Source organism: Hemicordylus capensis, chromosome 1, assembly GCF_027244095.1.
Source record: "Hemicordylus capensis ecotype Gifberg chromosome 1, rHemCap1.1.pri, whole genome shotgun sequence".
In the NCBI taxonomy this organism is placed as follows: Eukaryota; Metazoa; Chordata; class Lepidosauria; order Squamata; family Cordylidae; genus Hemicordylus; species Hemicordylus capensis.
Window position 1 is genome coordinate 457,888,219 of NC_069657.1, and position 12,108 is coordinate 457,900,326.

The window sequence follows — 12,108 nt, forward strand, 5'->3', positions numbered from 1 at the left end:
GAGTGGGGAGGGTGGGCAGAGAGAAATGCTTCTCCCTCTCTTGCAACACTAGAACCAGGGGTCACCCCATGAAACGGAAGGTCGGGAAATTGAGGACCGACAAGAGGAAGTCCTTTTTCACACAGCGCATAATTAACCGATGGAATTCCTTGCCATGGGATGTGCTGATGGCCACCAACTTGGATGGCTTTAAAAGGGGCTTAGACAGGTCTATCAATGGCTACTAGTCTGGTGGCTGTGGGCCACCTCCAGCCTCCGAGGCAGGATGCCTCTCAGGACCAATGGCAGGGGAGCCCCAGCAGCAGGAGAGGGGGCCTGCCCTCATCCACCGCTTGCCTGTGGGCTCCTCAGAGGCATCTGGTGGGCCACTGTGTGGAGACAGGGTCCTTGACTGGATGGGCTTCCTTGGGCCTGATCCTGCAGCAGGGCCGTGCTTCTGTTCTGATGTCTTTGTGCCTGGGGAGGCTGAGGGCCGGCCGAGCAGGAAGGAGCCTCTCTCTGCCTGCTGCCCTGTCCTTGGGCCCAAGGGGAAGAGGGGCAGGCAGGCATGGCACATGTGGGGGTGGCAGGGAGTATGGCTGCTTTGGGCAGGCCTGCAGCCAGCTGTTGGTAGGCCAGGGACCTCCGCCTCTTGGGGAGGCCTGCTGCTCCTGCCGGCTCCCCTCCTCGGCCCCTGGGTCTCCTCCTGGGGATGCCCGCCTGAGAACCGATGGAGGGGCAGGGAAAGAGGCCGCTGGAGGGGCTGGCTGGAGAGGTCCTGCCGCTCCCCCCCTGTGCCGCCCGCCTGCTGTTCCTGGAAGGGGCCCTTGGACGACCTTCCTGGTTTCCCAGCATCCCGCTCTCCGAGAGATACTCTAAACGGGGTTTTGTATTTCCAGCGCATTGGCACAGCGGTGTCGCATCAGCCTGCATTATGCATGCCCGGACTCTGCCATTTCTGAAGTCCTGAGGCCCCCGGCTGCTCTCCGGGGAGGGGGCAGACAGGGAGGCCGCCTTTCGTGGCAGAGGCCCCTGGAGCCTCCCAGTCCTGGGGGCTGTCTCCGGGGGCTGCTCCTCTTCGGATTAGCCGTGGGGGCTTCCTGAACTAGATGCTGCCGCCTCTTTAACAGTGTGGGGGACCCCACGGGAGCAGCATCGGGGTTCTCTCCAGAAGCTGGATCCCAGGATTTCTTGGCAGCGGTTGTGACCAGTGTGCTCTCTCAGTTTTTTCACCTGTGTGCAGAATGAGTTTTGTTCTGGGCGGCAGTATCAAGGCAGGGTGTGCACACCATCTGCATTCAGAGTGGGGGACCTTCCTAATTCAGCCTGAGTGGGGTCTAAAATTAACTGAGCGGACATCAAAAACTTGTGAGCACGCACAAGTGCGCGAGCCTTGGAGGGAACACTGGCTGTGACCATTCAGGTGCTCCAAAGGAGGCACACGTTGGTAGCCAAGGTGCTTTGAGCAGCACCAGTACCTTGGTGAGGAATTGGGCTGGGTGTGTGTGTGTGTGTGTGTGTGTGGTGTGTGTGTGTGTGCGCGCGTGTGTGTGTGTTGTGGGGCGGGGTGTTGTCTGAGTCTGCACTGAAATAATTAAAATGGCATCAGGAAAACCTGAGCAGTGTGATCTGTGTCCATTGATGCCCATGTGTTGGTTTTGTCCAATTATTTCCTGTTTCTGCCAGCTGTGGGGAAAGGGCAGAGAGCTCCGAAGGGGGCTGGGTATCCTCTTCATGCCCCTCCTTCGCCACTTCCCTTCCTTCCCTTTACAGTCCTAGGGCCAGGGCGCTTTCCAGACTTGACCCTGCGACGGGGTCACGTCGTATCTCCAAAGTGTACTTGCGCACTTCCTGTGTTGTGACACCACAGTCCCTTCACTGACATCAGGGTGCCGTTCACATTTCTGATGCCTTGTTTTGGATTTAATCGCTGCGATTTATTGGTATAATGTTGTATGTCTGGTGTAAAATGTTGCTGTATTTTCCAGTTGTGAGTTTCCGTGAGGCTGCTCCCCCTGCTGGGCACTTTGCTATTTACGTTTTGAATGCAATGTGTCCGAACCAAAGCATTTTGCCGGGGTTGAGCAAGTAAAATGGAAAGCGCCCAGGTGATGCATGGTCAGATGAACTTGTGGACTTCTGTGCCACAAGATGTGGGGACAGCCAACCACCTGGATGGCTTTAAGAGGGGCTTGGATAACTTCATGGAGGAGAGGTCTATTGATGGCTACTAGTTGGAGGGCTAAAGGCCATCTCCAGCCTTGGGGGCGGGGTGCCTCTGAGTCCCAGTTGCGGGGCAGCAAGAGCAGGAGAGAAGGCATGCGCGCAGCTCTTGCCTGTGGGCTCCCCAGAGGCATCTGCTGGGCCACTGTGCGAAACAGGATGCTGGACTAAATGGGCCTCCTTGGGCCTGACCCAGCAGGGCTGCTCTTGTGTTCTTATCTCACCCTCTTTCCTTTCAAAGTCTCTGTGGAGGCAGAGGGGCAGAACAGCCTGGAGAAGGGATGCTGAGGGATGGGTGGTGGCGGGACGGATTATCTGTTGTCTTCCATGATCCTGGAGCACAGTTTCCTCCCCCAGCCCTGCAGGAGTGGCTTCAGGGGAAACTCTTGCCAGTTACATAAGAACAGCCCTGCTGGATCAGGCCCAAGGAAGCCCATCTAGTCCAGCATCCTGTTTCCCTCAGTGGCCCACCAGATGCCGCTGGAAGCCACAGGCAGGAGTTGAGGGCATGCCCTCTCTCCTGTTGTTACTCCCCTGCAACTGGTACCCAAAGGCATCCTGCCTTGGAGGCTGGCCCACAGCCCTCAGACTAGTAGCTGTTGATAGACCATGAAGTTATCCAAACTCCTCTTAAAGCCATCCAGGTTGTTGGCTGTCACCACATCTCGTAGCAGAGAATTCCACAAGTGGATTCTGCGTTGGGTGAAGAAGTACTTCCATTTGCTGGTCCTAGATTTCCTGGCAATTCATTTCATGGGATGACCCCTGGTTCTAGGGTTATGGGAGAGGGAGAAGAATTTATCTCTCTCCACTTCCTCCACACCATGCATGATTTGATAGACCTCTATCATGTCTCCCTGCAGTCGTCTTTTCTCTAAACTCAAAAGCCCCAGGTGTCGTAGCCTTGACTCATAAGGAAGGTGCTCCAGGCCCCTGATCATCTTGGTTGCTCTCTTCTGCACCTTTTCCAGTTCTACAATATCCTCCTTAAGATACAGTGACCAGAATTGTACGCAGTACTCCAAGTGTGGGTGCACCATAGTTTTGTATAAGGGCATTCTAATATGAGCCGTTTTATTTATTAAGAAGGCAACCTCTTCACCCAAATGGCCCACTGTGTCCCCTATACCGGCTCATCTATGGCCCCGGACACTGTCAGATGGTACATCACGCGCCTGTTCCGTCTCCATGGCATTCCCGAACATCTAGTTCCAGACTGGAGGGTGCATCTCTCTCACCTCTAGATTCTGGAGAGCATTGCAGGAGCAACCGGGGTTGTCACTTCACTTCTCCTTTCCCTGCTGTCCACAGTTGGACGGCCAGATTGACCGGACAAACACCACCCTAGAGCAATATCTCCACTGTTACATAAACTGTCAGCAAGACGATTGGGTTTTGCTGTTCCTGCTCACTGATTTCACATATAAGAACACCATCCAGTCCTCTGCAATACAGACTCCATTCTTCACAAACGATGGGTGGCATCCCTGGTTTTTCCTTGCAAATGGTCCACTCACTGAGGTTCCCGCCGCCAATGCCGTGGTCCAGGAATTAAAAGCCATACGTGTGACCGGATTGAACAACGAGACAGGCCAGACAGGCTTACAAAGCGACAGCTGGCAAAATCAACAGGCTGGGCCTACTTCGCATGTTGGGGTTTGAATCTGGCTGTCCGCTAAGCACCTCCACAGGACCTGGCCCTCCCAGAAATTGGACAACCGGCTTATTAGCCTGTTCCCTATTATCAAACAAATCAGCCCTGTGACATTTTGCCTCAGGCGTGCCCTGATTGGTCATCTAGTCTTTCACCGTTCCCGCCTGGCCCCAGCTCTGACCTTGGCACCGTGGCCAAGGCTTCGAGCCCCTCCACCTCCAGTCCTGCTGGAAGAAGAAGAAGAAGAATATGAAGTTGTGCCGATCTTAGTCTTGTCTTTGTCAAGGGTGGTTTCAATTCCTAATCGACTGGAAAGACTGTGCCCCCAAAGCAAGATCATGGGAATGGGCCACAGATATCCATGCTCCCACCTTCTGTGGCAGAGGTACCTGATGGAGGGGGATAGTGCCGGAAACCTCTCTGACTCGGGCCCCGAGATGGGCAATGATCCCCTAGTCGAGACGGATTACTCCTCAGAGAAGGCACCTCTGGCCAAAGAATGGCCCAAAGACTGCAGAGCCACCAATACCTCTGGGTCTGCTGCTACACCATCCGCCTTGGAAGCTCCACCAGAACCTCTCCTCAGCCATGACCCAGGAGACCTCCTGAACCCCACACTCCCTCTAGAACCCAGCCCCCCAGCTGCCTGCACCGCCCCTGCGGACCTAACCCCCACCTCAGTACCGGAATCTGCTCCAGTCCAGAGGGACCAGTCATCCCCAGGTCCTCACAAACCATTGCTCCATGAGCACCGCCTCCAACCCCCTGGCTCTCCAGGCGAGCCCCTTCCCGTTCTCATGGACAGAAGCGTAGCCGGACCGGGGAAGCCCTCCAGGATGGCGCAGAAGATGGCGCCTGGCAATCAGAGAGTTGCCTGCGGGTAAGCCGCAATGTGGCCGATCCATAAAAAGAAGCCAAATGTGACAGGGGCCAAATCCCCAGTGGACCCAACATGCCCCTCGGCCCTGAGCCAGAGCTTTCCAGGTCTTTAATCTGTAGGCCAGATTCGGAGATCTGTGGGTGACTGCGCAGAATTCACACTCTACTGCCACTGTTGGGGTGACAAAGTGGAAGGGAAGTGGGAGCGGTAGGGTTGGCGCGGGTGAGATTCGCCCTTCGGCAGACGGGGGGGGGCAGGCCTTGTGCGCTCCAGGCCTTCCTCGGTCTCTGCTGCACACACGGAGACACGGTTGAGTCGCCCTGGGGGAGAGAGGCTTGTCTTCTGAAGAGTGGGGGTCTTGGGGGATGGGCGGGGGTCTCTGCCCCCCACTGTCCTTCCGATCTTTTACCTCGTTTTCCAGCCTAGAGCTGCTCATCGGTGAAAAGCGTTGGCCCCCAATATCCCAAAGGCTGCAAGGGGCTGCAAGGCCATCTGGGCCAGCCCCGGCCAGGGCCACTGACCTTGGCAGCCCTCAGTAACTGCCCCAGGCAGCCCAGGCCTGTCTGGGGAGGAGCTGGTGTGGCAGGAAAGAGCCTAAAGGCCCCCGGGTGAGTCCTCGGCTCCCCTGCAGCAGGCAGTCCTCAGTAGAAGCACGAGAAGAGTCCGCTTGGGGCCTCCCCAAAGGCCGCGCAAGTGGCTGTCGCAGCTTGCTGGAGACCCCCAGTGTGGCTGCTGACCTGCTTGAACCGCCCCTGCCCGTCCCTCGAGCTTCCCGAAAGTGCCCCGGCCACTGCTTGGCTCTTCCCTGCCGCAGGAAAGGCTCCTGTGGTGCTCTGGAGCGGCTCAGGGGCCTTCTGCGCTGTGCTGCTTTCACTCTGCAGTGAAGGGCTTGCTTTGGCCTTTTCCCTGCCAGGAGGAAGTGGCACCCTGGGCGGGTATCCCAGCACGTGTGGCTCCAAGAAGGGGAAAGCCGCCCTCCTCGTGCTGAGGGACAGAGGCACTCTGGGAAGAAGCCGAGCGGCCCCCATGTGGATTGTGTGCACGCACACCAGCCAGCCATTCAGCAGGAAGTGCGGGAGTCCAAAACGGATTGTGAGCAGCTCCAAAAGGATCTCTCCAAACTGGGGAAGTGGGCGACAAAGTGGCAGATGTAGTTCAGTGTTGGCAAGTGTCAAGTGATGCACATTGGGACGAAAAACCCCAACTTCAAGTATATGCTGATGGGATCTGAGCTGCTGGTGACTGACCAGCAGAGGGATCTTGGGGTCGTGGGGGACAGCGCATTGAAAGTGTCGACTCAATGTGTGGCAGCTGTGAAAAAAAAGGCCAGTTCCACGCTAAGGATCATTAGGAAGGGGACTGAAAATAAAAATGCTAAGATTGTAATGCCCTTATACAAAACTATGGTGCACCCACACTTGGAGTACTGTGTACAACCACACTTGGAGTACTGTGTCACCACATCTAAAAAAAGGGAAAAGGTGCAGAAGAGGGCAACCAAGATGATCAGGGGCCTGGAGCACCTTCCTTATGAGGCAAGGCTACAACATCTGGGGCTCTTTAGTTTAGAGAAAAGACAACTGCGGGGAGACATGACGGAGGTCTCTAAAATCATGCATGGAGTGGAGAAAGTGGACAGAGAGAAATTCTTCTCCCTCTCACATCACACTAGAACCAGGGGTCATCCCATGAAATTGATTGCCAGGAAATCTGGGACCAACAAACAGAAGTACTTCTTCACCCAACGCATAATCCACTTGTGGAATTCTCTGCCACGAGATGTGGTGACAGCCAACAACCTGGAAGGCTTTAAGAGGAGTTTGGATGACTTCATGGAGGAGAGGTCTATCAATGGCTACTAGTCGGAGGGCTACAGGCCACCTACAGCCTCAAAGGCAGGATGCCTCTGAGTACCAGTTGCAAGGGAGTAATGGCAGGAGAGAAGGCATGCCCTCAACTCCTGCCTGTGGCTTCCAGCGGCATCTGGTGGGCCACTGTGTGAAACAGGATGCTGGACTAGATGGGCCTCCTTGGGGGGCCTGATCCGGCAGGGCTGTTCTTTTGTTCTTTCTGCAGTGGCAGGCAGGCTTTGTAGATACACAGGATGGACGTAAAGTGGTTCTTTGGGGGTGAGAGAGGAGATCTGACCAGGAACTGGTTTCTGCCAAGGCTCCAATATTTGGCAGCTTAACGTTTCTACTCTTGGACCCCCTTTAAGCTTTTGGCAAAATGTCCCAATTGGCTGTTAAACAAAAATGGGAGAAATAGGGGATGTTCTAAGGCACCAACTTTTATTAGGCTCTAAACAAGGTTTTAAGGAAACTGCTTCTTGTGGGGACATAGTAGTATTTGTCGTATTGGTGACATTCGTATTGGTGAATTCTCATCCTGTAATTAGACATTCTACAGTAGCCTTGCGTTTGAAGGAAGTTGGCCTTAAAGTGGTTTGCGGTGGGCACATGAGGATGCTAGCCTGACCTTATTATAAATGTTTCTGCACGGCCAGCTGCTAGTGGGCTTCAGGACAGCCATGTTGCTGGAAATGACATCATTGCACAGGGGTGAAAAAACTGTCCTGACCGAGGAGAAATGGTGGTTAGGAAGTCTTGGGGCTGAAGCCATGCCTCATCCTGGTGTGGCGCTGGGGACGGGATGCCATGACCCCTGGCAGAGAATGGCTGGAAGTGCTGGGAAGGGGCCAGGGGTCAGTGTCAGAGTGCAGGAGGGACGGGTGGCCAAACTGGTGGAAGGGCTGCCTCGACCGCCTCCTGCAAGCCCCCTTCCAGTTTTGTCCAATTGGACCCCTGAACACAGGCTGCTGCCTGCGTATGGCTTACTGTCTAGAAGACAGGAAGAGAGGGGAGGGGTCCTCCCCCCGCCCCCCGCTTCAGCTGGTGTGGCCATGTGTGCATGTGAGCATGGCTTGAGTGTGCCCACACATACCCATGTTTTGGGGTGCTGAGCCCTAGGCTTGACACAGGTGCCGTCTTTCCTTCTCCAAACTGCAGGGTGAAGTGGAATCGGGTGAGAATCGGAACAAGGAGGAGACACCAGATCCGGGGATACCCATGAGGAAAGCAGGGCGGCCGGGCAGGAAACGCAAGCAGCCGGTGGTGAGTGGCGTGCACCAGAGACGGCCGGAGGGGAGGGAGACCTCGCGGCCTGCAAGTCTCAGCTCTTGGCTCCCCAGTTGGGGACCCTGATTCCAGACTGAGCTTTGCCCCCCTCGTCTGTGTCTCCCATTCCAAGTTAGGGAGAGCTACACTGCCTGCGGGCTCACCATTCATCAGGTAGAGCTGTGTAGGCTGCTCTGGATCAAGTTGTAAAGCGGAGGCTGATGCTCAGCCCTTCCCCTCCAGTCCGGAGAGCATCCAGAGGCCAGAAGCTTCTCAGAATAGCAGCAGTCCTTGTCTGGACGAGAGGCAGAGCCCTGGGAGGGAAAAGCTGGGCATTGCATGCCTGACACCCCCCCACACACCCCCACCCACACAAGGCCCAGATCCATTCACCCCCTTCAGCGACACCTTCTCCAGTTACAGGGCAGGGCACCTTCAGGCTACATGCATCCCTTGGCTGGATGTGTGTGTAGACACGCCCGTCGCATCGGGCAAGACACACAAGCCGGCATTAATAGCTTCCTCCAGGGGATCTGCAAGAATCTCTTGGGGATGCTTCCGCTGTTTCTCAAGAAACACTTCACGTTCTTGGCCTCGTAAACTGCGTAGGATGCAAATCAGTGAGCTGCTTGCAAGGCACGTGCGTGCTGGTGGCTGCTTCTGCTGCTGGCTGGCCATTGCCTCCCTGGGCAAGTGAGGGTGTGGGGTGACGTTTCTTAGAAGCCACAAGCCCAGATGGTTTTAGAAGGGGGTTCTACAAATGAGACCCGTCAATGGCTATTAGTCATGATAGCTAGATGGAGCCTCTGTATACCGCTGGATTCTGGGGGGAGCGGGGGGGCCAACAACAGGAGAGGGCTGTTGGCCTTTTTGGTCCACTTCTGGGCTTTCCTGAGGCGTCTCATTGGCCACTGTGGGAAACAGGATGCTGGCAAGATGGGCCTGATGCAGCCGCTGGGCTCTTCTGGTGTCCTTCACACTCCCAAGTTCCTTGTGATCCTTCCTTTTGCACGCGGAGCGTCTAAAATACCGAAGTATGTGCTCCTGTTAAGAACAGCCCTGCTGGATCAGCCTCAGGGCCCCTCTAGTCCAGCATCCTGCTTCACAGGCATCCTGCTTCCCACCGTGGCCCACCAGATGCCACTGGAAGCCACAGGCAAGAGCTGAGGGCATGCCCTCTCTCCTCCTGTTGCTCCCCTGCAACTGGTACTCAGAGGCATCCTGCCTTTGAGGCTGGAGGTGGCCTATAGCCCTCACTAGAGCCCTATAGATGTTGATAGAGCTCTCCTCCATGAAGTTATCCAAACCCCTCTTAAAGCCATCCAGGTGGTTGGCTGTCACCACATCTTGTGGCAGAGAATTCCATAGGTTAATTATGCATTGTGTGAAAAAGTATTGCCGTTTGCTGGTCCTAGATTTCCTGGCAATCAATTTCATGGGATAAGCCCTGGGCCTAGTGTTATGGCAGAGGGAGAAGAATTTCTCTCTATCCACTTTCTCCACCCCATGCATGATTTTATAGACCTCTATCATGTCTCCCCGCAGTCGTCTTTTCTCTAAACTAAAAAGCACCAGTTGTTGTAGTCTTGCCTCATAAGAAAGGTGCTCTAGGCCCCTGATCATCTTGATTGCCCTCTTCTGCACCTTCTCCAGTTCTACAATGTCCTTTTTGAGATGTGGTGACCAGGATTGTATGCAGCACTCCAGGTGTGGCCACACCATAGTTTTGTATAAGGGCATTATAATATGAGCAGTTTTATTTTCAATCCTTTCCCTAATGATCCCTAGCATGGAATTTGCCTTTTTCACAGCTGCCGCACATTGAGTCGATGCTTTCAACGAGCTGTCCACCACCACCCCAAGATCCCTCTCCTGGTCAGTCACGGGCAGCTAAGATCCCATCAGCATATACATGAAGTTGGGGTTCTTCGTCCCAATGTGCATCACTTGACACTTGCCAACACTGAAGCGCATTTCCCACTTTGTCGCCCACTCCCCCAGTTTGGAGAGATCCTTTTGGAGCTCCTCATAATCTATTTTGGATTTCACTACCCGGAAGAGTTTGGTATCATCTGCCAATTTGGCCACCTCGCTGCTTACCCCAACTTCCTGATCATTTATGAATACATTAAAAAGCACCGGTCCCAGGACAGATCCCTGGGGGACCCCACTTCTTACTTCCCTCCTTTGTGAAAACTCTCCATTTATACCCGCCCTCTCTTTCTTGTCTTTCAACCAGTTAGCAATCCACAATCCACTTGTCCCCTTATCCCATGACTACTAACTTTCCTCAGGAGCCGTTGATGAGGAACTCTGTTGAAAGCTTTTTGGAAGTCCAGGTAGACTATGTCAACTGGATCACCTTGATCCACACACTTGTTGACACTCTCAAAGAAGTCCAAAAGGTTGGTGAGGCAAGATTTACCATTGCAGAAGCCATGCTGGCTCACTCCCAGCCGGGCCTGTTCTTTTATGCGCTTTGCAAATTTAGCCCCAGGTGTTTTAGCCTTGCTTTGTAAGGAAGGTGCTCCAGGCCCTGATCATCTTGGTTGCCTTCTTCTGTTGGAGCCTCCTTGTTGATGTTGAGATCTTCTTTGCACGGCTTCCTCCAGGTGACCACCAGTGACAGGCCTTTGCTGTGATGGGAGCCCAGGCAGGAAATCCCTCCCTTCCCTGCGATGTTTGCCTGCTGCCGCCAATAAAACGTTCGTTGCCAAGTCAGGATTGCATTTTTGACAGAGCAATGGTTGAGTTCCTTGGGTGCTTGTAAATGTGGTTGTGGTTATTTAGCGTTTACACTCGTGTTCTGCTGTTTTCTACTATTTATTCTGTTTTGCATATTGATTCTGTTGTATAATTAATGATTGGTCTTGTTTTTTATAAAAAGGGAGCGGGGCTCCCCTCCTGCCTCCATGTTGGGACGGCTGCACCGGTTTGCAGCCACTCCTCCCCCTCAGCTGTTCCCCCTGATTAGATTTGTGTTGGGGGGGGGATTATTGCCAGGCTTGCATGGTGGGATATTAAGCCTGGCTGCCTCTCTCCCCCCTGCCCAGCGGTTTTCTGGTCATTTATTTTTGCTCAGGTTTTTGTGTGTGTGTGTGTTTTGAAAAAAGGATCTTCTTTGGGACGATGTGGACTAGAATTCAAAATGCCCAGTTTGCAAAAGTATACCGTCCGGGTAAATGAAATGCAGACTGAAAGGGGTAGCCCTGGTCTCTGTAGGGGGACTGAAACAGGCTCCATGGTGGCCCTTGGAAAGGTGCTCCAGCCCGGACTTTGGCGGACCTCCTGGCATAAGTGAGGTGCTGGCTGCGGACTGACTCTCCTGCCTGGATGATGCTCAGGGGAGATGCTGAAGAGGACGCGCTTGTGCCCCAGCAGGACTCTGGCGGCCCACAGTGGGGGTGCTGGGCTAGAAGCCCTTCTGCAGCCCCAGCCCCACAGCTGCCTTGAAGAGAAGCTTCCCTGGCCCTCTTTCGAGAGCCCCTCCTGCCAGGCCCTGCCCCCCCCCCGGGCGCTCGCTCTGCATGGCAGCTGGCCTCCCATCCAAGGGGCCACTTCTCTGTCTCCCTTGGAGGCTGTTGGGCTTGACGCCCCCCTGGCCCCCTGTTGGCAGCGGACTGGTGGGAGAAGTGGGGCTGAGGGTGCCAGCCAGGCCAGGTGCTCAGCCACCTATCATTCCTCTGCTGGAGACGGAAGCCCAGGGAGTTGCAGGGGGGGGGGAGTGCGGGCAGGCCTGGCACGGCTCGGCTCTGGGGGCCACCCTGCCCCCCCCCGGCCCGTGTGCCGGGACTGAGCCCGGGCAGTCCGGAGAGCCTCTGTGTCTGGAGGAGAGCTGCTGGGGGTGTCCAGCCCCGAGTGCCAGGGCAGCCTCTCCCTGGAGGGGGCCTGGGTGGGTCCTTCCGTGGGTCTGCCCCGGAGGGCCTCTGCTTCGGGCCCAGTGCAGGGGCCTGGACGGAGAGGAAGGCTGTCCCCGGTGGGGGCGGGCTCTCCGTGCACACCCCAGAGCCTCTCTTGGAGCGGAGCCTGGGAGTTGGGGGTGCAGTGCCACGTGGGGAGGCGTCCTGAGAGAGGCCCCCTCCCCGGCCACGGCTGGGGCCAGTCACCCACACAAGCGAGCTGCTCCACATGCCGCTGCAGGGGAAGCCCACAAGGTAGGGGGGGCCTGCCGGGCCACGGAGGGAATTCCTTCCTAGCCCATCACCTGCACGTAGCGCAGCCGGCCTGCTGCTCTCTGCAAGGGGCTCCCCTCGCCC

The 12,108-nt window shown here is 55.6% G+C and overlaps 1 protein-coding gene across 3 annotated transcripts in view; it reads left to right on the plus strand.

Moving 5' to 3' along the window:
• The window catches only part of DNMT3A (DNA methyltransferase 3 alpha), an 87,024-nt gene that overhangs the window by 15,004 nt on the left and 59,912 nt on the right, over positions 1 to 12,108 (plus strand). For all 3 annotated transcript variants that reach the window (XM_053250306.1, XM_053250321.1, XM_053250311.1), the window contains exon 3: positions 7,745 to 7,849. In XM_053250306.1, coding sequence (XP_053106281.1) covers positions 7,745 to 7,849 — 105 coding nt within the window. The remainder of the gene's footprint in view (positions 1 to 7,744; positions 7,850 to 12,108) is intronic.